This window comes from Artibeus jamaicensis, unplaced genomic scaffold (genome assembly GCF_021234435.1).
Source record: "Artibeus jamaicensis isolate MK-2021 breed Jamaican fruit bat unplaced genomic scaffold, CSHL_Jam_final scaffold_474, whole genome shotgun sequence".
Lineage (NCBI taxonomy): Eukaryota > Metazoa > Chordata > Mammalia > Chiroptera > Phyllostomidae > Artibeus > Artibeus jamaicensis.
In genome coordinates, this window is record NW_026522046.1 from 39830316 (window position 1) to 39855323 (window position 25008).

At 61.5% G+C, this 25008-nt stretch overlaps 1 protein-coding gene across 1 annotated transcript; it reads right to left on the minus strand.

The window, feature by feature from the left end:
* Nucleotides 1-1256: 1256 nt before the first annotated feature.
* Nucleotides 1257-20100, minus strand: COL6A1 (collagen type VI alpha 1 chain). Its single transcript, XM_037158206.2, has 35 exons — nt 19865-20100; nt 19047-19176; nt 17257-17457; nt 16068-16227; nt 15779-15907; nt 15661-15681; nt 15458-15478; nt 15334-15378; nt 14462-14515; nt 13908-13952; nt 13753-13779; nt 13471-13497; nt 13331-13375; nt 12978-13031; nt 12781-12843; nt 12361-12423; nt 12151-12204; nt 12018-12053; nt 11785-11847; nt 10458-10520; nt 7976-8038; nt 7341-7403; nt 6885-6935; nt 6706-6741; nt 6097-6159; nt 5928-5993; nt 5297-5332; nt 4923-4959; nt 4625-4633; nt 4362-4495; nt 4009-4118; nt 3675-3858; nt 3398-3578; nt 2843-2872; nt 1257-2673 (listed from the first exon to the last, which is right to left on the minus strand). Exons 1-35 carry the CDS (start codon nt 19959-19961, stop codon nt 2051-2053), a joined length of 3084 nt encoding a protein of 1027 aa, XP_037014101.2. The 5' UTR covers nt 19962-20100; the 3' UTR covers nt 1257-2050.
* Nucleotides 20101-25008: the final 4908 nt, after the last annotated feature.

Below are 25008 nucleotides of genomic sequence, written 5' to 3' on the forward strand. Positions count from 1 at the left end.
CCGGGTCCTGGGAGCTTCCAGGGTCAGCGGAGGCCGACCTGATGGGGGAGGACGTGGGGGTCAGGGGCCCTCCCTGAGCACTCCTTCGGACCTCACCGCCCCGCTTTCCAACACAGAAAACTCCTTCCGGGAGAAGGAGGCAATTGCAGCCCAGAGGCTCCTAAGTGAGGGGCAAGGCCTGGGAGGGAGGCCTCAGCTCCAAGCCCTGAGAGCCTGGACGGGACAAAGGGGCGCCACAGTCTAAAATACTGCTTTATAAACTTGGAAAGGACTCAGGTGTGATGGGTCTGCGGTTTCCGGCATAACACGTTTTTAATTTTTAAAAAATCTTCACCCGAGATTATGTTTATTGATTTTGGAAAGAGAAGAAAGAGAGAAAGAAAGAGAAAGATCGATCAGCTGCCTCCCGTATGTGTCCTGACCGGGAACTGAACCCACAGCCTTCTGGTGTATGGGGACCACGTTCCAACCAACAGACCTACCTGGCCAGGGCCATGACGTATTTTAAAAATAAACGGTTTCTGTAGAATGAGGGGACCCTTGTGTTTTCCTGGTGGGTATGGGGACAAGAGGGGCAGAGAAGGACAGTGTGGAGGAAAGTGTCACTGATTTCAGATTGGCTTTCTCAGCCAGCTGGTTCCAGTTAGAGGTGATTCCAGTTAGAGATGAGTCACAGGATTAAAGAAGCACCTCCTTCTTAAAGGGGAAGCGCATGTTTCCAAGTCTCACTCTGGTTCAGGAAGAGGTCCCTGGGTGGCCACCCCCAGGCAGGCAGAGAGAGACCCCGACCCACCTGGAGGGAGGCTGGGGAGAGGCAGGCACCCCTCACGCACCCAGGCCCGGGCCACCCCCCACTAAGCTGCCTTTTCCAGGCTGGCCCTCTGGCCTCCCTGCTGTGGGTGCGTCCGGCAGGGTGGAGGTGCCTTGGCTCTAAACAGGGAGGTGTCTGATGTCTCCTCTGATGAGGACACGGGTCCCCACTGCATGGGTGTCCTGTCCTGCACTCCCGCTGGCTGAGGGCAGCCGGGACCCACATCTTCCCCTGGTCCCCTGCCAGCCCTGCCAGGGACAGATGAACACTGGGGTTTTGTGACTTCCTCCCATGCATGTGAATGGGCTCGGCTTCCCCGATCCCTTCCCCCAGCACAGAGCCGCAGGCGGGCATCCCACCAGAAGCCCTAACCTCCTGCAAGTCCTCCCGTTGGCACCAAGTGCAGACACGGCGGGGAGTTTAATTCCTCGAAAAGACAATCACAAAGAGTGAAAACTTTTACTTGGAAAATTTGCGGACGGGGACATGGTTGAGAAAAACACAGGAAGGAGTAAAAGTAAAACTAATGAAGAAGGAGGGTCTCCTCTACAATGTAGAGCCGCCGCTCCCTTGAGGAAAGAGAGCTTGGCTTGTTTCTAAGATGGCACGTCACCCCGTACCCCGAGAGATGGCGCGGGGCCCAGGCCTCTCTGTGCAGGTGGGAGGGGTTGACAGGATAGCACCGTTGTCCTCGGGGTCTGCGAGGACACAGGGTCAAGGAGACACTATTTTCTGCGGTTCTCTGGAGGTGCTGGTCCGTGCTGGGGCGCTGCCCCCGGCTCTCAGGCCGCGCTGCCGGAGCCCGGGCCTGGGCAACAAGACCCTCACAGGAAGCGTTTGAGAATCCTCTCAACGCCGGCTTTCCAAAAGCGAGACACAGCCCGTGGTCTCTCGAGAACGAGGTCGTGGACTTCGACTCGTGGGTAAATGAGATGTTAGGTGGAGGGTCCTGCAGGGTTAGTGAGGGGGGTCGGGCTGTGCGCAGCTGACACCCCGGGGAAGTGAGGCGTCGGGTTCTGATAGGCGGGGGCCGGAGCCAGAGGGAGGTTCGGGGTGTCAACTCGGGTGGTGAGACGAGCGTTCGGGTGTGCAGGGAAGGGGGCCGGTCCCAGGACTGGGGCGCAGAGCCCGCTCGCATGGAGGCTTTTCAAGCTTTTCCTTTTAAAAAAATGTAGCTATTTGGGTGGGTCAGGAGGATTTACGTCACATTGTTACTTTTCTCGGGTCGGGGGAGGCTGGCTAGCCCAGCGCCACCTTCCTGGATACCGTCTGGTAGAAGACGCCCCGCACCAGGGCCGCGTAGCTGGGCACGCGGAACAGGTGGCGCTCGCCGAAGGCCACGTCGTACTCGGCCGTCTTGCCCGTGACCAGGACTCGGACGTGCGGCTCGTTCACCTGCTGGCCCACCACCACCACGAAGACCTCGATGCCCGCCCGCTGGGCCTCCTGCACGGCCTTCTCGATATCCGCCGCCGTGGCCCCCTGCGAGTTGCCGTCTGAGAAGAGCAGAAGCCTCTTCTTGGTGGCCCCCGACGAGGCCTCGCGGTAGAAGCGGGTCACGTATCTGATGGCGTCGTTGACGTCGGTGGCGTCGTTGAAGAAGTCCATGCCGTCCACGGTGCTGGCGAGCACGGTGTAGTTCTGCAGGAACTGCAGGGCGGCGCGCTCCGGCTGCTGCTGCCCGGTGCCGCTGTACTGCACCACGGCCACGCGCACGTCCTGGGAGGCGTCCGCCCGGCCCGCCGTCAGGAAGCGCTCGGCCAGCTGCTTGGCGAAGCGCTTGGTGGTCTCGAAGTTGTGGCTGCCCACGCTGGCCGAGCCGTCCAGCAGGATGGCGATGTCGGCCGGGGAGGAGAACTCGACTTGGGGGGGCGGAAAGGGCGCTGGTTGGCACGCGGCGGGGCCTCCCAGCACGGCCCGGGCGGGGGTGGGGGAGGGGGGCAGCCAGGCCCCGCCCAACCATCATTGTCTCCAGACCCTCCCCCCTGGGGGCCCCCCCACCAAAGCCCTGTCCACACTCCCGGTACTCACTTGGGCAGGTGTAATCTGGACATTTCTTGTCTGTGGGAGAAAAACAATGTGGCATGAAGCCAGCGATGTAACCCACCCCGAGACAAAGAGGATACCAGCACATCTCCACAGAAAACACAGCGCAGGTGTGCAAACAGGTGTGCTCCTGAATGCCTGGCCAGCCTGCTCCCTGGCCCACCCCTCCCCACCAGGCGGGGTGTCCCCTTATTCAAGGGTGAACCTTTGAGGTGATGACATGGTCCCCCTGCATTATTCTGTGATCACCCCACCAAGCCAGTGAGGGGTGAGGCAGAGTCTTGACCCCTTATGAGAATGGGGAGACCGAGGCTCAGAGGGGAGTGAGGACGGTCTGCAGGTCAGGGTCTGCAGGTCAGACAGCCTGTGACATGCTGTCCTGGTGCCATGCCGTCCCCGGGCCATGCTGACCACATGCCCATCGTGTGGGGAGAGGGTCCAAGTCTGACCCAGCAGCTCTCGGGCTGCCACCCAGCTGCCTGCGCCCTGAGGCCGCTTCCAGCACAGCCGCGTGGGGGCGCCTGCCCCGTCCCCGCCCACCTATGCAGATCTGGGTGGTGATGTTCTTCAGGAAAGCGTCCTCCAGCAGCTCCGCGTAGTTCTCCTTCACCAGTGAGATGCCCGGCCGGCCCTGGGGTGCTAGGCCTTGGCAGGAAATGACATGGAGCTGGTCGGAGCCCGCAACGAAGCCAAACAAGTCCTTGATGCCCACGGAGACCACCTGTGGGGAGGGACAGCGTCAGCCGGCCCTGGCAGGGAGGGCGCCCCACGCCTCAGGGTGCAAAGGCGGCAGCGTGCGGCTTGCAGGCGGCCCCACCTGAATGTCGGGGCCGCAGAGCACGTTGAGCGGGGTGGTGTCCCTCTGCGTGTCCGAGCGGCCGTCGGTGATGACCAGGGCGATCCGGTCGTTCTGGGTGGGTGGCAGCAGCCGGTCCCGGGTGTACTGCAGGGCCTCGCCCGTGAACGTGCCGCCCGCCATCCACTGCAGCTTCTTGACGGCTCTGCAGGGCCATGGCCCAGTCAGTGTCAGGGCCGGGGCCCAGGTCAGGTGCAGGGTCAGCACCGGGGTCGGGGGTTGGGCCTGGGCCTGCCGCGGGGGATGGGTGGGCTCTTAGAGCTGCCCATCCGGCTGCCGGGCGGGTGGCACTCACTCCTTGAACTCCTGGGCGTTCCTGATGTTGGGGCTCCTCATGTCCACGTGCTCCTGCATCTGGTTGTGGCTGTACTGCACCACGCCTGCGTGCGACTGCCCGGGCTCGAACTGGGTGGGGACGGGCGCCCAGGTCAGGGGAGCCCCACCGCCCCCTACCCTCCATCTGCCCCAGGCCAGACCTGGCAGCCACTGTCACATGCCAATGGGCTGGGCTTTTGGCTCTTGAGTAACACAATGCCCTTTCTTCCCAGGGCCCCCAGGACCTGGCCCGCCTCCACACTGGCATCAGGAAAGACCCCTGCCTCCTGGGAACCGCCTTCCCCAGAGTGCAGAGGCCAGGGAGGGGCACACCTTGACCAGCTCGTCCCGGCTCAGCCGGTCGATGACCTTGATGATGAAGTCCTTGGCGATCTCGAAGTTCTGCAGCCCGATGCTCTCGGAGCTGTCCAGCACGAAGAGGATGTCGATGGGGCCGCACTTGCACTCTGTGGAGGGGGTAGGGCAGGGGCGGCTGCTGCTGTACAACCCGCACGGGAGGAGGGGCACAGGCCCACCCCCCACAGGGCCGGCCTACCCCAAAGCTGAGACCATAGGAGTTAGAAAGTGACACTCACCACAGCAAGCTGGGGAAGAGGAAAAAGATGAGGTTAGGTGACACTGAGACCCCAAGTCCCGTGTAAACCCTCCCGCTAGCTCCCACCTCCCTGGGTCTCCCTGACCGGGCTTCCCAGTCACCTCTCAGTGGGACGAGGAGGAAGGCTGGTGGTCAGGTTGAGAGTGGCCCAGCCCCCAGGGACGTTCTCGCTGGTGGGACACACACCTGCCCCCCCCCAACGTGTCTCCCCCTCACTCAGACACTGGGTGCAGGACACGCTCTTTCCAATCGAGCTACTCAAGGGCGGAAACACTCACAGCACATTTTCATAATGATGTCCAGAATCTCGCATTCCTAGGGAGGGGACAACAGTTCATGATGGGCCGACTGGCCTGTCACCCAGCCTGGGTGGCCCCGGGCGTTGGGGGTAGGGCTGGCCCTCCGGGTCACTTTTCACTGGGATGACAGCCAGGCTGGGGACATGCAGGGGCTTCCCACTTCCCGGGGTGTGTCCTGCTCTGACCATAGGCCCCTGCTCCTAAGCACGGACACCTGGTGTGGTCACTGACATGTGGACGTCACATGTCGCCCATGGCCTCACGTGTCCCTGTGGCTGGCATTGGTTCCCACCCCCATGGGATCCTTGGCCAGAGTTGTTGGCCCCAAGGACATGCACAGACACCCCACTTACATCCGGTCCTGGTGGTCCTGCATGTCCTGGGGGTCCCTGTCAGAGAAAAGGTGGGAGAAGGGCTGGAAGTTCTGCCCTGCGGCCCCACTCGCCGGGCCCCTGAACCAGGGGTCTGACAGGGGCTCTCGGCAAGCCCCGCTGGGCCCTCGCGACCCCACTTCCCACTGGGAGTCCCCCTAAGGCCAGGGACAGTGGAGGCTTCAGCACACTGAGGGCTGGAGAAGACCCAGTGACTGCCATCTGCTCTGTGACAACTGGCCAACACAGTCCTTTCCCTGGTGGCCGGTGAGTGTGCTGGCCGGGCCCCCGTGCGCAGCCCACCGCGCTCACTGCCAGAGCGGAGCATCCTGCTCCGTCCAGTGGCACGTCCTCCTGGGGTGCACTCGGCTGGTGGGGTGCAGAGCCAGAGCAGGCCTTGCTGTGCTTCCGTCACTGTCCCCTGGCAACTGGCCCTCTTTCCTCTCCCTGCTCACCACCCAAGGTGCCCCTCAGAACTGTCTGTTCCCTCTGACCCCCCAGAGAACTGTTCCCCAAATTTCTAACTTTCTCCCCCAGCCCCCTCTCTACCTACCGCAGCCTCAGGTGCGTCTGCCCCCATCTGGCCCCTGGGCCAGCCAGTGCCTCTGCTCACCTGGGGGCCTTCGGGGCCCCGGTACCCCTTCGCGCCTTTGGCACCGCGGGGTGAAATGTCGTTGTTCTGGAAGGAAGCAGCATGTGTCACAGACACAACCACTCGTCCCTCCCAGTCCCCACCCTCAAGGTCTCACAACCCGGGGGACAGTGGGGGGTGGAGCACTCACGTCCTCTCCGGGCTCTCCGGCCTCTCCCTCGTCCCCCTTGAGGCCGGGGTAGCCTTTAGTGCCCTGCAGGGGACAGGGGAGCACGAGTTATCGGGGCGCAGGGTCCCTGAGCGGGCACGCGGGTGGGGCTGGGGCCAAGGTCTCCCGTGGGCGCCTCGGGCAGAAAGGCCGTTCTGCCGCAGGCATCCCGGCTGCTCCTTTCCTTCACCAACTTTTCTATTTTAAATCAGTGTTACCATGGTCCAGTTTATATGTTTCATTTCATTTTGAGGATAAGTTTTAAAAGGAAAAATACAACGGAGATACTGCCTGCCCTACCCCTGGTACACATTTCCTGGGGGAGAAACTGAGGCAGAGAATGGCCAGACTGAGGTGCAGGGGAGGCTGGAGCAGGACCCCGCTCTCATGCACCATGAGGGCGGTGACAGCCACCAAATGCACGCCAGTGGGGACACCCGTGGTTGGAGACACGTGTTGGGGGACTTGGCAAAGAGCCTGGGCTAAGGATGTTTGCGTTCGCATGTACGCGTACACGTTAGAGTTTGTACGCGTGAGTGTTTGCATGTGTGTGCGTGCACACCGGCAGCCAGGCAGTGGGCGGGTACTCACGTTTATCCCGGGGGGGCCCCTGCTGCCTGGATAGCCCTGCAGAGGAAGGTGGGGCAGTCACGCCGGGCTCCGACCCGGGGACTCTGAGGACAACCCAGCTGTCCCCTGGCTGGGTGCCACCCACCGGCCCACGTGAGCCCAGCTGCCAACAAGGAGGGTGGTAGGTGGGGGGCACTCACAGGGAAGCCAGGGAAGCCTTCAGTGCCGTTTCCAGGGGGACCGTCTTCACCCTGGGGGAGCAGACCATGTCCCATCACTGTGGGAGCCTCCCAGGCCTGGGACGTCTCCAGACGGCATGGGCACAGTTGTGATGCTTTTGGGTCCCTCGTCAGCCTGGAAGGCGTCTCCCAGCCCAAATGGCCCTGGGGGTCCCCTGCCCCCCTCTCCCAGACCTTGGAGCAGGTGGTCCGGCAAAGCGCCCACATGTTCAGTGACCAGGGTGACCACAGTGACCGCAGTGTCCATGGACACTGAGGGAACAGTCACCTGCAGAGGATGCTCTCTGTCCAGTTACTTCGACCAAGACCCTCAGTTTGACCACATGAGCTCGGAGCTCAAGCCCAGGGCTTTTGAGGGTCTCAGGAGACCAGATGTCAGCCTCTCCGGGACCCTGTGCCCCTGGGCCCGTCACTCACCCTTTCGCCCATCAGTCCGGGGTCTCCGGGGGGTCCTACGGGCCCTTGGGCACCTCTGGGACCCTAAGGAGGAGAGGGATGGGTTTGGGAAAAGTGAGTGGGCACCTGAGGGATGAGGTCTCACAGGGGAACATGAGAGAAAGCATTAAATGGGACAGCAGCTGTGCGATGATTGAAGGAAGGGCCTTAAACCCGCGGTCCCAGGGCTGGGACAGGGGTACCCGGGGATCCAGAGCGGCCTGCGAGCCCAGCAAGGGCGCTCAGAGGAACAACCAGACCCAAGCTAAGGCGTGGCTCAAAGCGCATGTCAACAATGTTTTGAAAAACTGTTAGAATTTTCGGAGGAGGCTCATCATGAAAAAGCAAATCTTGTGAAGTCAAATTTTCAGGCATAACGGGCAAAGAAAGAAAAAGAAATTGGAAAAAGATAAGCCAAAATCTTCGTATTATTCATCTCTGAGTGGTACTATTTTAGATTTCGATTCTCTTTTTAATTTTCGTCTGTTTTCCAAATGCCCTAAAATGAGATGAAACATCTACACGTGCCAGTAGCCAGGGGCCTCTTCAGGGCGGAGAGAAGGGGCCGGGGTCAGGGCGAGCCCCTCCTGGAGCCGAGGGCAGGGAGGGCTACTCACCTCGAGCCCCGGGGGCCCCTCGTCTCCTCGGTATCCTTTAGCTCCAGGGGGGCCAGCATCACCCTGCGAAGAGATGGACAGGCCCCGCTGGACCCCCACCTCCGCCAGCCCTCCCACCGTGACTAGCTGGCCCGCTCCACCTACAACCCCCTGGGGGCACATCACCTGCCCTTCTCGACCCAGGGTTTCGGTCCCCTAAGCACTTCATGGACACCCCCAGCTGGGCCGGGGGAAGGAGGGTGAGAGCACAAAGTTCATGGACCTGCTGACGCCGGTGCCCCATCGGCTCACCACCCTCAGACGCCCTGTTGAACGTTGGGATTTCCGGACCAGGTCCTTCTCGGACGAAGTCCTCTCCCAGCTGTGTATGACTCCCAGTCATCCAGCCTGTTTCATCCACCAGCTCGCAGCCAGGAGGCTGCTGCTGTGTCCGGGGTCCAAGAGGCCTGTGGCCCTGGCACCTCAGGAGGCGTCAGCACTACACACTTTGCACGTTGGCCAGGAGGACCAGCAGCCCCGCACCCCCCCTCAGGGTTCACAGTCTGGGCCCTGAGAGGCCAGGTCGGGACATAAAAAGGGGAGGGGGCAGGAGGGAAGATGGAAATGGAGGCCCTGGATGCCCCAGGCCGGGCCAGTGGGAGGGGATCTGATGTCCCCTCCAGGTCCCTACTAGCACCCACCCTCCTCCAAGGAACAGGAACCCGGTGACCCACCAAGGGCAGCAAAGACCCGGCAAACCCCGGACCGAGTCCCTGCAAGCTCACTTCCCCACCGCTCCTGGTGGGCAGCCCTGGCCTCCACAAGGGCAGGAGGGGTGGTGCCCAGGGCAGGAAGGCGGGGAGGGCGATGCCTGCACCTTTCCTCCACTGTTGCAGTTCTCAACTGCTTTCCCTTGGGATTTGGAAAAACATTTCCTAGGAAATTCTGAAGGGGACCCCTGGTGTGGGAGCTGACTGCCTTGTGGGGGTGTCGGCAAGGTGGGGAGAAAGGGGGAGCCTAAGGGGCAGAAACAGCGCTGAGGCCAGGAAGTCCAGCATCTAGTGTGGGTGGACTGGGTTCCAACGCTGCCTGAACCCGCCCCCCCGCCCCGTGGCCCCCAGGCAGCTGGGAGCACGAGCTTCGGGCCGACTGTTCCCAGCTGGTCATAGGCTGGAGGGACCAGGGCCCCCTCCCAGAGGAAGCAGTCACCCCAGCATCGCCAGGAGCCCCTATGACCCGGGCTGCTCTCGCCCTCACATGTAGAATTACTTGGCGATTATCACACACATGTCATTTGGCCAAGCAATTGCTCCTAAGAATTTATTCTGGTTATAGCCTTGATGTATTTCAAGATGGAAGGAAAATGGATGAATGGATGGATGGAGGAGTGGATGAAAAGACCACAGGTAAATCAGAGAGATGGATTGACGGGTAGGTACGTGACAGATGGGTAGGTAGGTGAGTCACTGGCAAGAGGGACAGATAATGGACTGGACAGACGACAGATGTTAAGTGACAGAGATGAATGGGTGGCTGGGTGGGTGAGGGGATAAGGGATAATGGATGGGTGGGTGGGTGGACAGACACACAGGTGGACAGACAAGGGACCTGCCAGAGCAAAAGATGGATGTTGATATTAATCAAGTGTTTTTCTGTAAAGCCAAACCCTGGGGAGAGCCTCTGTATGGGAGAGATGGGCACATTCGGTGAGTTTGCTCAGTGGCCACTGCGGAGGCCAGGGCCGGTCTGCACCCCTTCCTGACTCCTCCCCCAGCCCCCAGCCCCAACAGGGTCAGACCCCTTGCTTCCTCGGGGTCCTACTCTCCCCCCACCCCAGCACGGTCTCAGGAGTTCTGGAACCTTCTATGCAATACACACCCAAATTGCCCTCCAGCCAGGATCTCATACCTGGGCTCCAAAATCTGAACGAGTGCCCCCTCCCCCACCTACCACCCTGTGTCCTCCAGTGTGGGGTTCCTGGGTCCAGGGCTCTGCCCTCAGTGACCCAGCCTCACTAGGCAAGGGCGGGGGCTTTGTGCCCAGGGGCCTGGGGCCCCCTCACCCCTTCGGCAGCCAGCCCTGCCCACACCCTGTCCACCTGGATATTGGCCTCCACCCCCCACAGCCTTCCTCTAGCTCCAACCAAGCCAGGGCACGCCTCCCCACCCACTCGGAGGGCAGAGCTTGGGGGGACAGTGGCAGTCTCTCACTCGGCTCCGTGTCCTGCCAAGTGCCCACAGATGACCAACGGGGTTCCCTCTGTGAATGCTGAACATCTGGGGGCCACAGGAGCTAGGCCCACTGTCGCCAATTCCCACTCCCTGGCTCCAGCTGCCCCCAGCTTCCTGCAGCTGGCTCCTGACCCTCATACCCCGGGTCACGCCTCCTGCAGCAGGGAGACCTCCCCACAGATCTCTGAGCCGCCGGGAGCATTTCCGCTCCGGGGGGAATCGGCAGGCCCGACTCCCACCTGGACACTCCCTCAGACGGCCAGGTTTCCTACCGGGTCTCCGGGGACACCAACGGGGCCTTCCCGTCCCTGTTCGCCTGGGGGTCCAGCTTCACCCTGGAAAGGAATAAGATGGTGAGGTGGGGACTGCGGAGGGCGAGGCCTGGGGGGCCCAGAGCTGCCCACTGTGCTCCGGGCCTCATCCTTCCTTCCTACCACCCTACACTTCTACCCAGAGTGGCCACCTGCGGAACTGTTGAGTGACCTCTGCGATTCCAGGAGGCCCGGCAGGGACGCCAGCAGCTCCTCCTGAGGCCCAACTGCCTCTACTCCGGGAGGTTCCCGATTGGGGTCCTGGGAGCTGCAGCCCCATCACGGGGGGCTCTGTCTGCCAGGAGTGTGCGGGAGGCATGGCCTGGCCTTCGGTCCCGTTTCCCGATCTCAGCTCAGGAAGCTGAGTTTGGAAGGGGGCCATAGCCAGGTTATCCCTGCTTTGGTGTCCCTCCTCACCCTGCATTGGGCCTTGGGTAGAGTCACTGTCCCTTCGGGGCACCTGACTACACGCAGGCCCCTCACAACCTCACATGGTGTCGCCTGGGTCTGCAGTGGGCAGAGGGCCCCTCCGGCCTCTGAGGTTGGAAGCTCCACACCCTTTCCCCCTAACTCGGGAGCTATGCGGTGGGGCCTGCCCTCCCGCTGGGACCAGCAAAACCTCGCCACTGAACCACGAGGCCGGAGAAAGCCTAGCTCGGCCACTGGGCCAGGACCAGCCTCCTAGCCACAGGTTTGTGCAGCCGCAGCCTCCCGATGTTCCGGCCCTTGCAGTGTTCACGATCCTAAGCAGAACGCAAGCCGTCTGCAGAAATGTCTTCAGAGTTGTTTGGATGGGGGCGGGGGCGCTGCTGGTATTTAGAAAAGGTCCAGGTGTGTGGCGAAGGGCTGGAATAAGGACACTGAATCACAGGGAAAGTTGTGCAGCTACGTAAGTGACAGGTCGCCTGACGAGAAGACGTGGAGCTGGAAATGGGGAATGTGCTGTGGGGAATCTGGCTGCGTCTCATGGGATGCTGGACGGTCGTTTCCCACACCAGCTGGTCCTCGGTGATGGGGGAGAGGCCCCTGCTTCGCCCTGCATGCCTCGGCCTGGGCCTGGCTCCTGGCTCCCTTCAGACCCAGGCACAGGGCGCAGCTGGAGGTCTGGGCGAGGCAAGGACGGCAGCTGCTGCCTTCCCTGCACTAGTGGGAACTGTCTTTGTTTGGAAAAACAGAAACCTAGGGGCCAAAGGGACTTGGTGGCAGGTGTCCTGTGATTCTGACAGCTTGGCATCAGTCGGTCCCCCCCTAGGGAGGTGGGGCCCCGGGTTAATGAACAGTGACTCACCGGGTCTCCTCTTGGGCCCCGTGAGCCGGGGGTCCCCTGTGGTCCTCTTTCCCCAGGGCCACCCTGTGCCGAGAGAGGTAGGAGGTGAGGTTGCAGACCCAGACCCTACGTGGGAGGGACTCAGGGAACGGGTGCAGAACCGACACCCCCAGCAGCTCCCAGCTGGTGACGCGGCCACGTCTGGTGTTAAGCAGGGAGGCCCAGAGCCCAGGGCACCTCTCCAGCGGACTCACCTTTTCTCCGGGATTGCCATCCGGCCCCGGGTTGCCCTGGGATGGAGAGGAAGAAACGGAAGCATTAGTTTGGGATGGGAACTCAGCCTGAGTCTCAGGAACAGGGAGCAGGAGGCCAAACAGGGGTGCTTACCTCATCGCCAGCCTCACCCCTCTCTCCCGGGGGACCAGGCTCTCCGGGGGCTCCCTGGGGGGAACAAGGGTACACTCATCCATCTCTGGCCTGGCGGTGTCTGGACTGCGGCTGGCCGGTGCCTTGCAGCCTCTCCCCCGGCCCGGGCACCCCCACCCAGGCTTAGGTGGAAGGAGGGGGTGGGGTGGGTGGCACGGCCTGTGCGCTCACCTCATCTCCGGAGGGCCCTGCGGCCCCCGGCCTCCCAGGCTCCCCGTCGGCTCCAGGCTCCCCCTGGAAAGATCACAAGGGTCAGCCCCTCCTGTCCTGTCCCGTCTTGGGGGGAACCAGGGGACCAGAGGTGCCGTGGCCACCCCCCTGCTGCAGAAGGCAGGTGTGATGGGGATGGGAGAGTCTGAGGCTCAGTGACACAGGGTGGACGGAGGGTCCCCTCGAGCTAATGCCCCTGCCCATCAGTTGTGATGTTTGTCCCCTTTGTGGCCCACCATTCCCGCCCCCAGTTTCCTCACTGGCCCACAGAGCACAGCAGCCCACAACCTCTCCCGGGCCTATGGCCTGGACCACAGACCTTAGGGACACTCAGTAGCCAATAATGCCCCAGGCCAGCCCCCGGGGCTTCACAGCACTAACCTTTTCTCCCTTCAGTCCAAAGGCGCCCACATCGCCCTTGGGCCCTGGGGGTCCTTGAATGCCCTGGTGAGAGGATTGGAGAAGTCAGTCCACAGTGTTAACCAAGCAGCCACCGGGCCGCACCTGTATGCCGCACAGCCCTCTGGTGGCCTGAAGCACTTTCAGTCTTAAAATATCGATGAGAGAAAGCAACTTACATCGAATCCTGGCGAGCCCTTGCAGCCCGGCAGGCCAGGGTACCCCGTCTCCCCCTGGAAGGAGGAAGGAGGGTTTGGCAGTCAAGCCCTTTGGCTCTGGCTCATCCACACCCCTCCCGGGGAAGCCCCACTCCAGAAAATGCTCTGATCTTGGCCAGGTGGCTTGGGGTCCACAGGGACCTCGGGCTCAGCAAGACATGTCTCCTATCTTTCCCACCGCCTGTGAAGTGCCCGGGAGTGGCCACACAAGGTCCTTGTCTGCCGACGTCTGGAGAAGTGCTTGGCTTTGCCCACTGTCCCTCCCCTGAACCGTGTGCCCTGGTCCCCGGCCCTCCCCCGTGGCTGGGAGTTACCTTCATGCCGTCCACACCGTCGATGCCACGTTTGCCCTTCTCACCCTGTGAGGAGTAAAGGGCAAAGGCCAAAGGGTCAGATGAAGGTCAGAGAGCACCCACCCGCGGGGCAGAACACATGTCCCGACCGCCACACTCACCTTGTACCCCTTGGGTCCCCTGGAGCCCTGCAGAGACAGAGAGGGAAGGTGAGGGGGGTGGTCCCCCCACCATGGGGAGAGTCCCCCTGTCCTCCCAGGGAAGTGGAGGAGGACGGCATGGAGGGGCAGCCTCCCAGGTTCCTCGCGACGGGGACACCAGTCAACCCCCCGGCAGCTTGTTGGGGCCCAGCCACACTGGGGATGGGCAGTGTTGTCCTTGCGCAGGTGAGGGGGGACTGCTCTGCACCCGGAGGGCACACCCCGAAGTTGTGCCCCACTCACCTTCTCCCCTCGGCTTCCTTTTTCTCCCTACGAGGCGAACAGAGGAGGGGAGGGGACTGTTAGTGCTGTCCCAGGGCCCGGTGCCCAGGCGCAGCTCCTATGCACTGTGGCTCGGCCCCAGGACAGGCCACTGGGGTGGGGCAGGGGAGACGCACCTTCATCCCCTGGTAGCCGACAGGTCCTAGGTCCCCAGGCCTTCCCTGAAACGCAAAGCAGGATGTGTGTTAGACACCCCCTGGGGGCGGGGCAAGCCCCCACCAGCCCGCGGCATTTCCCACTTTATTCCGGCCTGGTTAGCCAGAGATACTGGGTGCTGACCACTAGCCCAGCTGGCCCGCTGCTGCCCTGCTGGCTGGCATCTGAGGGGCTAGCTCCGCTGTGAAGGCCCCACCTCCACTGAGCTCCAGGGAGGAGCCAGGGCTGGGTTGTGGGGAGACTGGCCAAGGCCAAAGCAGAGATCAGGGGACTTTCTGCCAACCCCCCGCCTTCCCTGCTGAGCACAGGCTGGGCACGTGTGGGAGGCCCGAGGGGTCCCCCTGTTGGGGTGCACTGGACGGAATGTCTGTGCAGTGCTCCGGCCTGGCTGCCCACGGGGGTGTGACCATGGCACTCAGACTCCAGCCATCCTTCTGGAAGTTCCTGTGTCCTGGTCCCTCAGCCTCAGGCTTCTCAGCGCTTCCAGCCCCAGGGTCGGGCGCTTGACACTCACGGGGTCTCCGGGTTCTCCTTTCTCTCCTGGGAGACCTGGCTTCCCTCGTTCTCCCTGGAACACAAAGCAGATCGAGGTTAGGGGACAGTTTCCCGAGTATTTCTGCAAAGCTGGTGAAAGGGACCCCTGCTGGCTTGTGTGCTTTTCAGCCGCCTTCTCCATCACCTGTGGCCCATGTTGGGACCTTCGAGGTCAGTCCCAAATGCCCCCTCCCTCACAGCCCACCAGGCTGTGGGCTGCCCACCAGCGGAGAGAGGCCTCTGCCTCTTTCTTCTCTACCATCCTGCGCTCCATTCCAGCTGCTGAGCTGGGCTCCCGGGTGGGCCATGTGGACTCAGAGACCTTCCCCCTGGGAGATGCTGGCTCAGCTCCCGTGGTCAGTGGCCTCAGGGCTTCATGCCACTGAAGCTGACATTTGTAAGGAGAAGCCAGAAATCTGGACTTTCCTCACCAGTGTCCCAATCTGTAAGTACCGGCAACAGATCCCGATTTTCAAAGTCTCCCTGGGTAAGCCACCTTGGCCTGGGCCCCAAGGTCGTGCCTCTCTCCCATCAAGGCCCATTTCCAGGAGCCAAGCGCTCAGGGGACACTTTCAGAAAGGGCCAGTTCCTCCAGCACAGGGAGGGGCAAGGGAGCTGCAGGACTCCTGTCCTTCACGCCAGCCCTGCGCCAGCCCTGGGCCACAGGGTCACTGTGCCTGGCTTCTTCCCCCAGGGCCGAGGGCATCTGCTCAGGGAGGGACGCCTTGCCCAGTGGCAGGTGCAGGGTGGGTGCTCAGGACCCCGGGGTGCCAGGCTGCAGAGACAGTTCTCCCACATCTACTCAACACCTCTCTCTCCTGGTGTAAGCAAGGGCAGTGTGCGACCACTCACCTCGTACCCAGCGTCGCCCCGTGGTCCCGGAGGTCCTCTGGCTGGCTGCAAGGCAGAGAGAACGGTCAGCCTGGGACAGGCCATCCCCGGAGGCCCCGGGGGTGGGCGGGGCACCCACACTCACCTGGCACTCGAAGGAGCAGCACTGCCGGAGGAGGGACAAAGCAACACGTTAGAACGCTGGGCACGGCTGCCGCACGCAGGGTCCCAGCAGGTGACCCCCGGGTCCCTGCAGGTGCTTGAAGGGCTTGGCTTGGGTGCCCAGGGTTGGGGACAGGACGGGACCAGTGGTGACACCTTGGGCAGTGGGGGGGACGGGGCTCTTACCACTTGCTCCACATTATTTTTCTGAAAATAAAACAAAAAAATCAAATTAATTTATATCTGCAGCACAGGAAGTCCCTGCATCCGGACGTGGGAGGGTGACAGTGGGGCGGCCACTCACAATCATGTCCGTGATGGTGTCGATGGTCTGGCTGATGGTCTCCTCCGCATCGCGGTTCTGCCCCCAATCGGCCGCCGTGAAGTTGCGCCGATACGTGTGGTCTGTGGCGATGATGCTCAGACGTGGCTCCTGGGGTGGACGTGGCAAAAGCAAGGGTGACCGTGATGACCAAGAATGTGACCCCTCCCCCACCTGTTCTCCTCCCCATGCCCTGTTCTTCATCTTGGTTTCTGCGTCTCTGCACCCACGGGCTGGGCCCAGGGCCCCCTCCCTGGCCACAGGCTCCTACCAGGTGGTCGGGCGTGATGGCCACTGAGAAGACTTTGACGCCCAGGTGCTTGGCCTCGTTCACAGCATCCTCCAGGCCCCCACATGGCTCCTTGTAGCCTTCCAGGGGGTGCCCGTCGGTCACCACAATCAGGTACTTGTTCTCCTTCAGGTGGGAGCCCCTGCAAGGGGGTGGGCAGCCGTGAGACCCTGCCTGACTCCAGCTCCCTCAGGCCACCCCTCACCCTGACAGCCCACGGCCCCCTTTGGCCGGCTGAGGCGTGGCATGAGAAGTAATGGGGGCAGACACCCCGGATGGACACTCAGACCCGAGATGCTCTGCAAAGTGGGGTTTCCTGTTTCACTGAACAGTGTTTATCTTTGCCAATCCTGCTACAACATGGAATCATAAAAACAGACATAAAGCAGAATAAATAGAATTTTGTGGGGTCCCATTTCCTGGAAGACTAGTTTGGAAAATGCACACACAGCCAGGGGAGAGGCACTGGTCCTCACCCACCCTGAGGCATCTGGACGCAGAACCTCCAGCCCAGGCAGTGGCGGGGGGACGGCTGAGGATGTGCACACCCCTCTCCCCACCTCGAGTGGGGCCCTTGGGGCTGCAGCGGAGCGGAGCCACAGCCGGAGTCCCCCCTCACCCTGCAGCTGCTGCCTGCTCACTGCTGCAAAGGTTCCAAGTAATATGCAGGGACAGCACTGGGGACATCGATGCTCTCACGGGGGTCCTTCCCATATGTCACCCCTCTATCTATGTCTGTCTCTCTGTCACTGCCCCTCTGTCTCTGACTGCAGGCATCGTCTCTGCTTGGCCAGAAGGTGGCCATGATGGCGACGTTTCAGCTCCCTGCTGCTTGCAGTGGTGGAGGAGACAGTGGGTGGCTCCAGGGAGGGATGAAGGGATTCAGAGTGGCCTTGGTGGCCAGGGAGGAGGCTGGGCAGTGGTCACTAGCATGATCCCATTGGTCGCTAGGACTGGTCCTCGTGGATCTTGGGCACCAGAGGTTGGTTTGCCAGTGAGCAGCCCCTGGGGCCTGGTGAGGTTCAGGGCAGCGACCATGCTGGGGTCAGGAAGGCAGAGGCCCCCAGCGACATGGGGCCTGTGCATCTCCCCAGAGGCAGGAGACATGGCCGGACTGGACCACAGACCGGGCAGCCACGTGTGTGCAGGCCTGGGGGTGGGGCGTGCTCACCCAACGAGCAGCTCCTCCAGCCCCTTCTTGATAGCGCAGTCTGTGTAGGTGCCCTTGCCGAAGTACTTGACCGCGTCCACGCTGGCCTTCAGCGCGTCCCGGCCGCTGGGCATGCGCGTGAGCCCCTGGATGATCTCTACTTCGTCACTGTAGTGCAGGGCGCCCGCATTCCACACCAGGTTGCGGTCGCAGCGGTAGTACCTGCAGGGGCGGAGGGTGAGCAGTGGCCCTCCCGCTCCCCAGCTGCTGTCCATCCAACACGAGGTCGCCCCTTTCACAGGTAGAAGACCACCTGGCCCCGTCCTGCCCCAGAGCTGGGAGCCAGGCCACCATGGGCTGGACTTTGCGTGTGGCCCTAAGACGCCCAGTCCCTGACTTGGTGGCCACATGTGGGAAGGTCGGCATGGTCAGGGGGCTCAGGCTCCAGCCAGCAAACCACTGGTCTCCTGACTTCCAGGGACCTCGGATGAGCAGCCGTGTGTGCCTGGACTGTGGTGGCGGTGCGGAAGGGGTCCGCCTCTTAGTGGATGGTGGTGGGCAGGGTGGTGGGGGCAGACCCCGCAATGGTGAGCGTAGGTGAGGCCAAGTCTAAGCAGGACACTGGCGAGGGGTCCCCGTGGGTGTGACTCTGCACCTCTCTCCCCCACGCACCTGGACCCCGGGACTCTCAGCTTTGCTCTGCCCAAGCCTGGGGGTGGCCTGCGTAGCAGCCCATTCAGCAGATAAAGTAACTTAACTCCTGTGGCCGTGCTAACAGTGACAATCACTAGAGGAGCCTATTCCAGTTCATGGGGGTGGGGGGCTGGTGGAGTCACAGGAGGCTGATTAATAAGGGGCCAAAGGTACACGGGAGGGGTGCCAGCCCACATGGCTGCCCAGCACCACTCCTGGGGGCATCATCCACGTAACCCCCAGCGCCCTTCCGGCCCCTGGACCTGGGCATTCGGGGTGGGTGTGGGGTTTCGGGTGTCATAACACCACGCGTTGGGCAGCCACATCCTCTCTCCTGTGGCCCTACTAGGTGGGAGGAGGTTCAGGGCCCTGGTCAGCAGGTCGGCAGGGACAGGGCTGGGACTAGGGATGGACCCTGCATAGTGGGAGGAGTTGGGCTCTGACCCAAGCCCCTCCTCCCTACTGCTCTGTCCTTCCACTGTGGGCGGGTCCTGTCCTTGGCCACACCCTCCCACCCACCCTCCCAGTGCTGTGGATTCATCACACAGATGAATGAGCAAGTGAATGAATGGAGTGTGCCACGCCCAGACCCTGAACCAAGCCGGTGGCCCTTCCAGGCCCCTGTGTCTGAGATTCTGGGCACACTGAGACACTGGGTCTGGACACAGGCTCTGACGCCCCATGTGAGCAGCAGTTGGTGTCCAGGTGGTTGGTGAGGTGCATCCCCTCCAGGCTCCACTCGGGGCCTCGGGCCACCTTTTTAAACCTGTTCGGTTGGGGAAGGGAGGCAGTTCTTCTCGTGCGTTTGGGGCGATGACAGGTGCCCCGCATCGCAGCGCTGTCCTCTCAGACCTCCGGCTGGCCAGTGCCTCCACCCCCTTCCCTTAGCCTGCTCCGTCTTGAACCCTTCTTTGGTGCATCCGAACCTCTGTGGACTTTGGGAAGGTACGCGAGTGACCAGGCCAACACCTCCCTTCTCAGATGGGGAGGTTGAGGCCTGACTCCCTGCTGGGCGATGGCAGGCAAGGCACTAGGCTGGCCAGTGCCCTGGGCCCAACGGCCTTTCCTCAGAAAGGCTCACAGAGATGCAGGAGAGGGGCCAAAGTGTGCCCTCTTACCTGTCTTTCAGGTTGTCGATGAAGCGCTTGGTGAAGGCCTTGACCTTGTCTACCAGGGCCCCATAGGGCTTTAGCCTCAAGGCCACGCTCTCGGAGGTGTCCAGCACAAAGAAGAGGTCCACGGGGCAGTCTGGGCCAGGGGTAGGAGGAGATCTGTCACTCATGCCCTGCTCCCCTGGGGACACACTGAGGCCAACTTCACCCACTCGCCCTTCAGCAACTCTGACCCTGCCGGCCACTGCCCCGGTCAGCCACCCCCGCTGTGCTGAATGGTTCTATCGAAAACAGCTGGCCCCCAGCGATGGGTTGGGGTGGCTGTGAGAAGCCCCACAGTCGGTCCTGAGAACCCTGCCAGGCCTCGGGGAAGGCAGGGAGCTCCGCCCTGGACCACCACTCTCTCACTACGTTTCCAAGTTAAATTTACTACCGGGGCCGTGAACTTCAGAAAAAGGTGTGTGGGAACAGGTAACCACGTTTCCTGACTGACCGCCAGGCAAGGAATCGGATGGAATTAACTGGGGTAGAGAAAGAAAACAGCACCTGATGGGCAGGACAGTTGCTCATCAAGTGAAGGGCTGGAGTCTGAGACCCAAATGAAGGTCATTGTCCTCACTGGGTCCTCCGAGCTAGCCGCACTGGTGACCAGGGCCCACAGGCCTTGCTGAGCTGGGGAATTTCAAGCACCCCCACGAAGGCCCCCATCTACAGCTCTCAGGCCAAGGAAAGAGGCCAAGGGTTCCGCTCAGGCTGGATGCGTCCCGCCCAGGCACTGCCTCACAGGGCAGCAAAAAGCACAGTTGGAGACTCAGCCCACTCACCTTGGAAGGCAATGGCTCTCTCGGCTGCCGGGAGGTCCTGTCCTGTGACCCAGCAGGCCTGCAGCAGCAGAGGAAGCAGAACGGGGGTGAGCCTCATGTCACCGGCCTGCAAGTCACCATCCAGCAAGGGCAGGGGCCAGGGTGGGCTGACAAGGACCAGAGAGAGAGAGAGAGAGAGAGAGAAAAGTTGTCTGCTCTGCTGGAGTTACTGCCTGGGAGGGAGGGAAGGAGGGAGGGAGGGCGGGGCAGGGGAAGGAGGAGCGGCAGGGGAGGAGGAGGCTGGGGCCCGCCCAGAGAGGAGTGGAGGCCGGGGTCTCCTCCAGCCCAGGCCTGAGTCACTGTGACAGGAAAGTCTCTGGTCTCCGGAGCAGCTTTGAGCCCAGGGCACTGCTCTGCTGAAGGGTCCACTTCCCCCACATGGGGGCTGCGCTTCTGGTGCTCACAGAACAAAGGCGCAGTTGAGTGGAAGGTGCCAGAAGAAAGAACTGCGACCTCAAATGAGCCTCCTCCCTACGTGGTTTGGTGGTTTCCAGTCCCAACACCTTGTGGAGCTGATCTGTGTGTTCACCGACCCCCACACTGACCACTCCCCACGCACGGGGTGCTGTGGGTTTCAGTGTCTCAAATCCACTGCTTGGTGGGATTTCGGAGTTATTTTTCATGCAGATAATTCCTCAGTTCAGTCAAATACATGTTCCGAAAACACATTTCACTTTTTACTGTGGGAAAACAAACTCAACAGATATATATATATTTGAGGCCCCGTGTGAGTGGGTTCCAGATGTGCTCAGACCCAACCCCTGCGCCAGAGAAGTTTCCAGAAGACCTCTGCTGGAGCTGAGCTGGTGACACTTGTCTAAAATAGGCATAAATTGTTTATAGTTTAAAAAGGACACGGAAGTTCTATAACCATGATAAGGAAAGGTTTGAGAAAAACTTCAGAAATCGTACTTCTCCATCATTCTAGGGTTCTGGTATTTTTCTCACTTTCCCCACCCACTTCATGGGATCTTTATAAACTGATTGTATGGATAATTCTACCTGCCACTGATTTCACCCAGACTGTGCCGTGGGCACCCGCCCCCCATCCCCCACCCCCTCAGTGCTCTGAGGTTTGGCACAGGGGCGTGCAGCTTACGGGCGTCTTATTGGAACAAACGGGGTCAGACCTGGGTGCAACATGGCGGCCCGCTCACTCGGCCCACGTCTGAGCTGTCCTGCCTGTGAGGGGCAGCAACTTGGACATTCTCGCAGCTTTGGGAGAAGAACATGTTGCGTCAAATGCTGGAGCAGTAGAGGCCTGGCCAGGCCACGGGTGCGCCCCAGGCTGGCGGCGATTCAGCCACGTGGTTGGGAGTGGGTTGCTACCCAGCGGGTGAGAGCAAACAGACTGTCTATAAAACGGGAAGACATGTCCACATGTCCACACGGGGACAGATGATGTGGCTCCCAGGCCGAACTGCTTCTCTGGCTCTCCCCACGGGGATCCTCACCAGGCACCAGTTTGTGGACCACCAGTGAGTCTCCGGGGGTGTGACCCGTGTGACCGCTCCGTGGAGAGGCAGTGGGCCCCCACCTTCGGCCCGGCAGCTCCCACACTCAAGCCCATCCTGCGCTTCTCTAGAGCCGGGCAGGGGCCACACAGGGCCACACAGGCCTGCTGAGCGGAAGGAAGCTCTCACACGAGGGGCACCAGCCCCCAACGGTGCCTTCGGACTCACGAGAGCTCAGCAGTGCTCCCTTCAGAAAATTTTATTTTCCTTTTACAAAAAAGGTGCATGCCCATCATAAAGAAATTACACGCATAGAAAAACACCATCTTGTCTCACTGCCCAGAGGTAACAAGAGCTGACGCTTTCGTGTCCTGCAGACTTTCTGCTCATTTTCATAGACGTGCAGTCGCCTGGGACGTACCGGCTTCTACACCTTCGTCCCTAGTTTTCTCCAATTACAAAAGTGGCACATATGCACTAAAGAAAATATAAGAAGGAAAATAAAAACCATCCTGAACTCTCTGGCTGAATGTGCGGAGCCAATTGCTGTGTTTTTCAATGTGGCAGAGGGGGGGCTGCCTTTGTCTCCTCACTCTCCTGATCCCTCTCTCTCCAGGGGTGCCTTGGGGTCCTCTCGAGGGGTGGGGTTGCCTCTGAACATCTCAACATCGCCCCACAGCTGCCCCTGCCCAATCCGGGCCAGTCAGTGATCAATGTTCACGCACAAAATCTGTCCCAGCTCCTCCCCGAGCCTGGAGGCTGCGTGGACACCTGCAAGCAGGGGGCTGCTGAGAGACGGGCTGGAGGTCCTGTTGAGAGACGGGCTGGGGGTCCTGCTGAGAGACAGGCTGGGGGTCCGCAGGGACTGAGCCGGGGTGGGGAGCGCAGGGGCCTTTTATGGGGGGGTAGGAGCAGGGCAAGGCTTTCCTCCACAGCCCATAGTGTGCATGTGTGCACAAGCATGTGTGTCCAGTGGTGCCCATGAGCAGATCTGCACCCTGGAGCCCCGGCCAGTCCCGTGGTCACAACCTGGCCCAGACGGGGGCCCCAGAGTCCCCCTGCCAGGAGGAGCCTTCCATGAGCTCCCTTGAATGGACCCTTGCTTCCTCTGTTCCCAGGTCCCTGCAACTCTTGGTGCCTGGAAAAGTCAGGGCGGGAAAAGGGGAACCACCCACAGCTCTGCAGCCAAGACTTTAAAACCATGAGGTGGGTGGGCGTAGGAAGGAAGGACGTCCTGAGGGAAACCTCCTGTGCCCCACGGACAGTGGCCAAAGGAGACTGGTGCAGCCCAGGCCTGCAAGGGGACGCAGCCCTGCCTGACTGCTGGGAGCCCCTGCCCCTCCCTCCCCATCCTTTCCTTCCCCTTCCCAGCCCCTCCCGTTTCTCCCCCTCCCACTCTCCCTCCGTGGAGCAACAGCGCCCCCTCTGACACACAGACGCCCAGCCACAGGGCAGGGCCTTCTTCCTTTTAAAAAAATCCTCTGCTCCCTCCTCCCTATCTCCATCCCCCTCATTTTTTTTCTCTCTCTCTCTCTAAGGAAACATCCCAGGAACAAGTGAGGCATGAGGGGGTGGTCCAGTGTCCTGCTGGCTCCACCAGCCACAATCGGGGCCTGGTGTCCCCAGACCAGGAGGTTGTGTCCACCCGCCCACTGTCCTTCAGCCAGAGGGACTCTCCGCCAAGAGCACCATTGTTGGAGTCCCAGACTGGAGGAAGGGCTGCCGCCACCCCAGCCCAGGGTCAGGGTCCCTCAGACCCAAGGTCCACTCGAGGAAGGGCAGCTGGGCCTTTATGGAGGGGAGGTGGTGTGCGGAGCGACGGGAAGAGGAGGTGAGGACAGAGGGTGGGGAGGAGCTCCCACCAGACCTCCACCCTGGTCTCCAGACCAGGGGGCACCGTGGATGGAGCCCCCCAGTGAGTGAAGCCCCCATGAGAGGCACCGTCTGTCCCGGACCCGCCCGGCCTCACTGACTTCACTCCCACTTAGAACAAGTCCCTCTGCAGAGAGTGAGGATGGGGTGCTCCTTGCCGAGGGTGGGGACCCCCATTCCCTACTCCCTGCTGCTCGCTCCGGTCTGTCTCCTGTGGCCTCACCACACCATGTCCATACAGTGACGGCGAGTGATGGATGGTGGCCATCAGAGTAGCCCACACTATACCCCACGCCATCTGCCAGCTGGCAGTGCCGTGGGCACGGGATCGGCGAGAACACACAGCCAACCATCTCAGACCCAGCTTTGACCCCCTGCCCCTGGGTCCTCCCTGGCAGCTCTGGGCAGCTCCAGATGCCCCCCCGACCACATTCTCCATCCACCATTGGAAGGCCCACCTGCCCACTGCACAGACGCAGGGCCAAGGCTTGGCCTGCTTTGCTGGCGAGGCCGCCCTGCGATGAGGCCTTCCGGCTTAAGGTGGCGGCATGGATGGAGCCCAAGAGGGCTGCCCCCAGTCTCCGGGCCGGAGTGTGGGTCCCAGCACCCAGCAGCCAGTTGCCCACTCAGGCAGCACTGATCTCGGGAGCAAAGTGCACTTTGCTGGGTACTGGTCTGAAATGGAAGTTTCTGGGTTAAAACTGTACATTTATGATGACAAACAATTTTTTCAGTTCACAGAGTGCTGTTATCTATGTCCCCCAGTTCAGCGCTTCCTTGGATGCTGGGGTAGGTGAGCAGAATTGAACCCCATTGTCCAGATGGGCAAACTGAGGCGCGCAGATGAGCGCCTGTTGAGAGAGACCCAGGTTTCTGGCCTCAGCCCAACCGTCCCTGAGCCGAGCCTCCCTGTCCAGTGCAGCTTGGACATAGGCAAAACGTCCTCCTTGGGCTCCCAAACGAGGGCTCCACCTGATAGAATTTTCCGGAAAAGGAGGACAAACACAGCTGGGGCAGTGTTGGGACCTGGGGGTGGGGGGACAAACCTTCTTAGCATCTGTTGAATGAAACCCTTTATGATTTCTTTTTAATTCAACTACCGAGCGAAGTTCTCTCCCACTTAGAACATGATGCATCAAGGGAAACAATGTTTCCACAGGTCACACACGTGGTTTCCATGGCCGTGTGACTGTGGACCTTGGAGACGGAAGTGCCAGCCTGCCTCCCGCCCTCACCAAGGCCCAGGTCCCGAATGGTAGGCTCTGTCCCTGCCCTGGGTGTGGACAGCCTCTCCCTCTGTCCCCGTCTCCGGGTGGTCCCTCTCTGGGCCAACTGCGCTGCGAGGGGTTTGGTGCTCTGACCCGGCACCTAGGACAGGGTGGGCCCGTTCCCTAGCCTGTGTTTGCCGACTGCTCAATGAGTCAGCTGGACAGGAGCAGCCGGTGGTCATGTCCAGTGGGCAGGGCCTCGGGTGGGCCAGTCATGCCAGGCTGGCTGCCCAGGAGAAAGTGCCGGGACCAAGGGGACATCTGAATCACCCAGTCCTGCAGGCCAGTCCCTCAGGTGAGGACCCAGGTCCTAGCTGACAAGGAGCCTGCGTCAGTCAGCAGCCAGCAGCCCAAACCAACAGAAAAGAGGCCAGGACGGGGAGGCAGCTCCCAGCCGAGTCCTTGCGCGCCAGCACCCAGAGGGAGAGGTGGAGGCTGCTGTTCAGAGGGAGGGCACCCTGGGCTGCCAGCCTGTTGTCCGTGGGGACAGGGACAGGCCTCCCGTACGTGA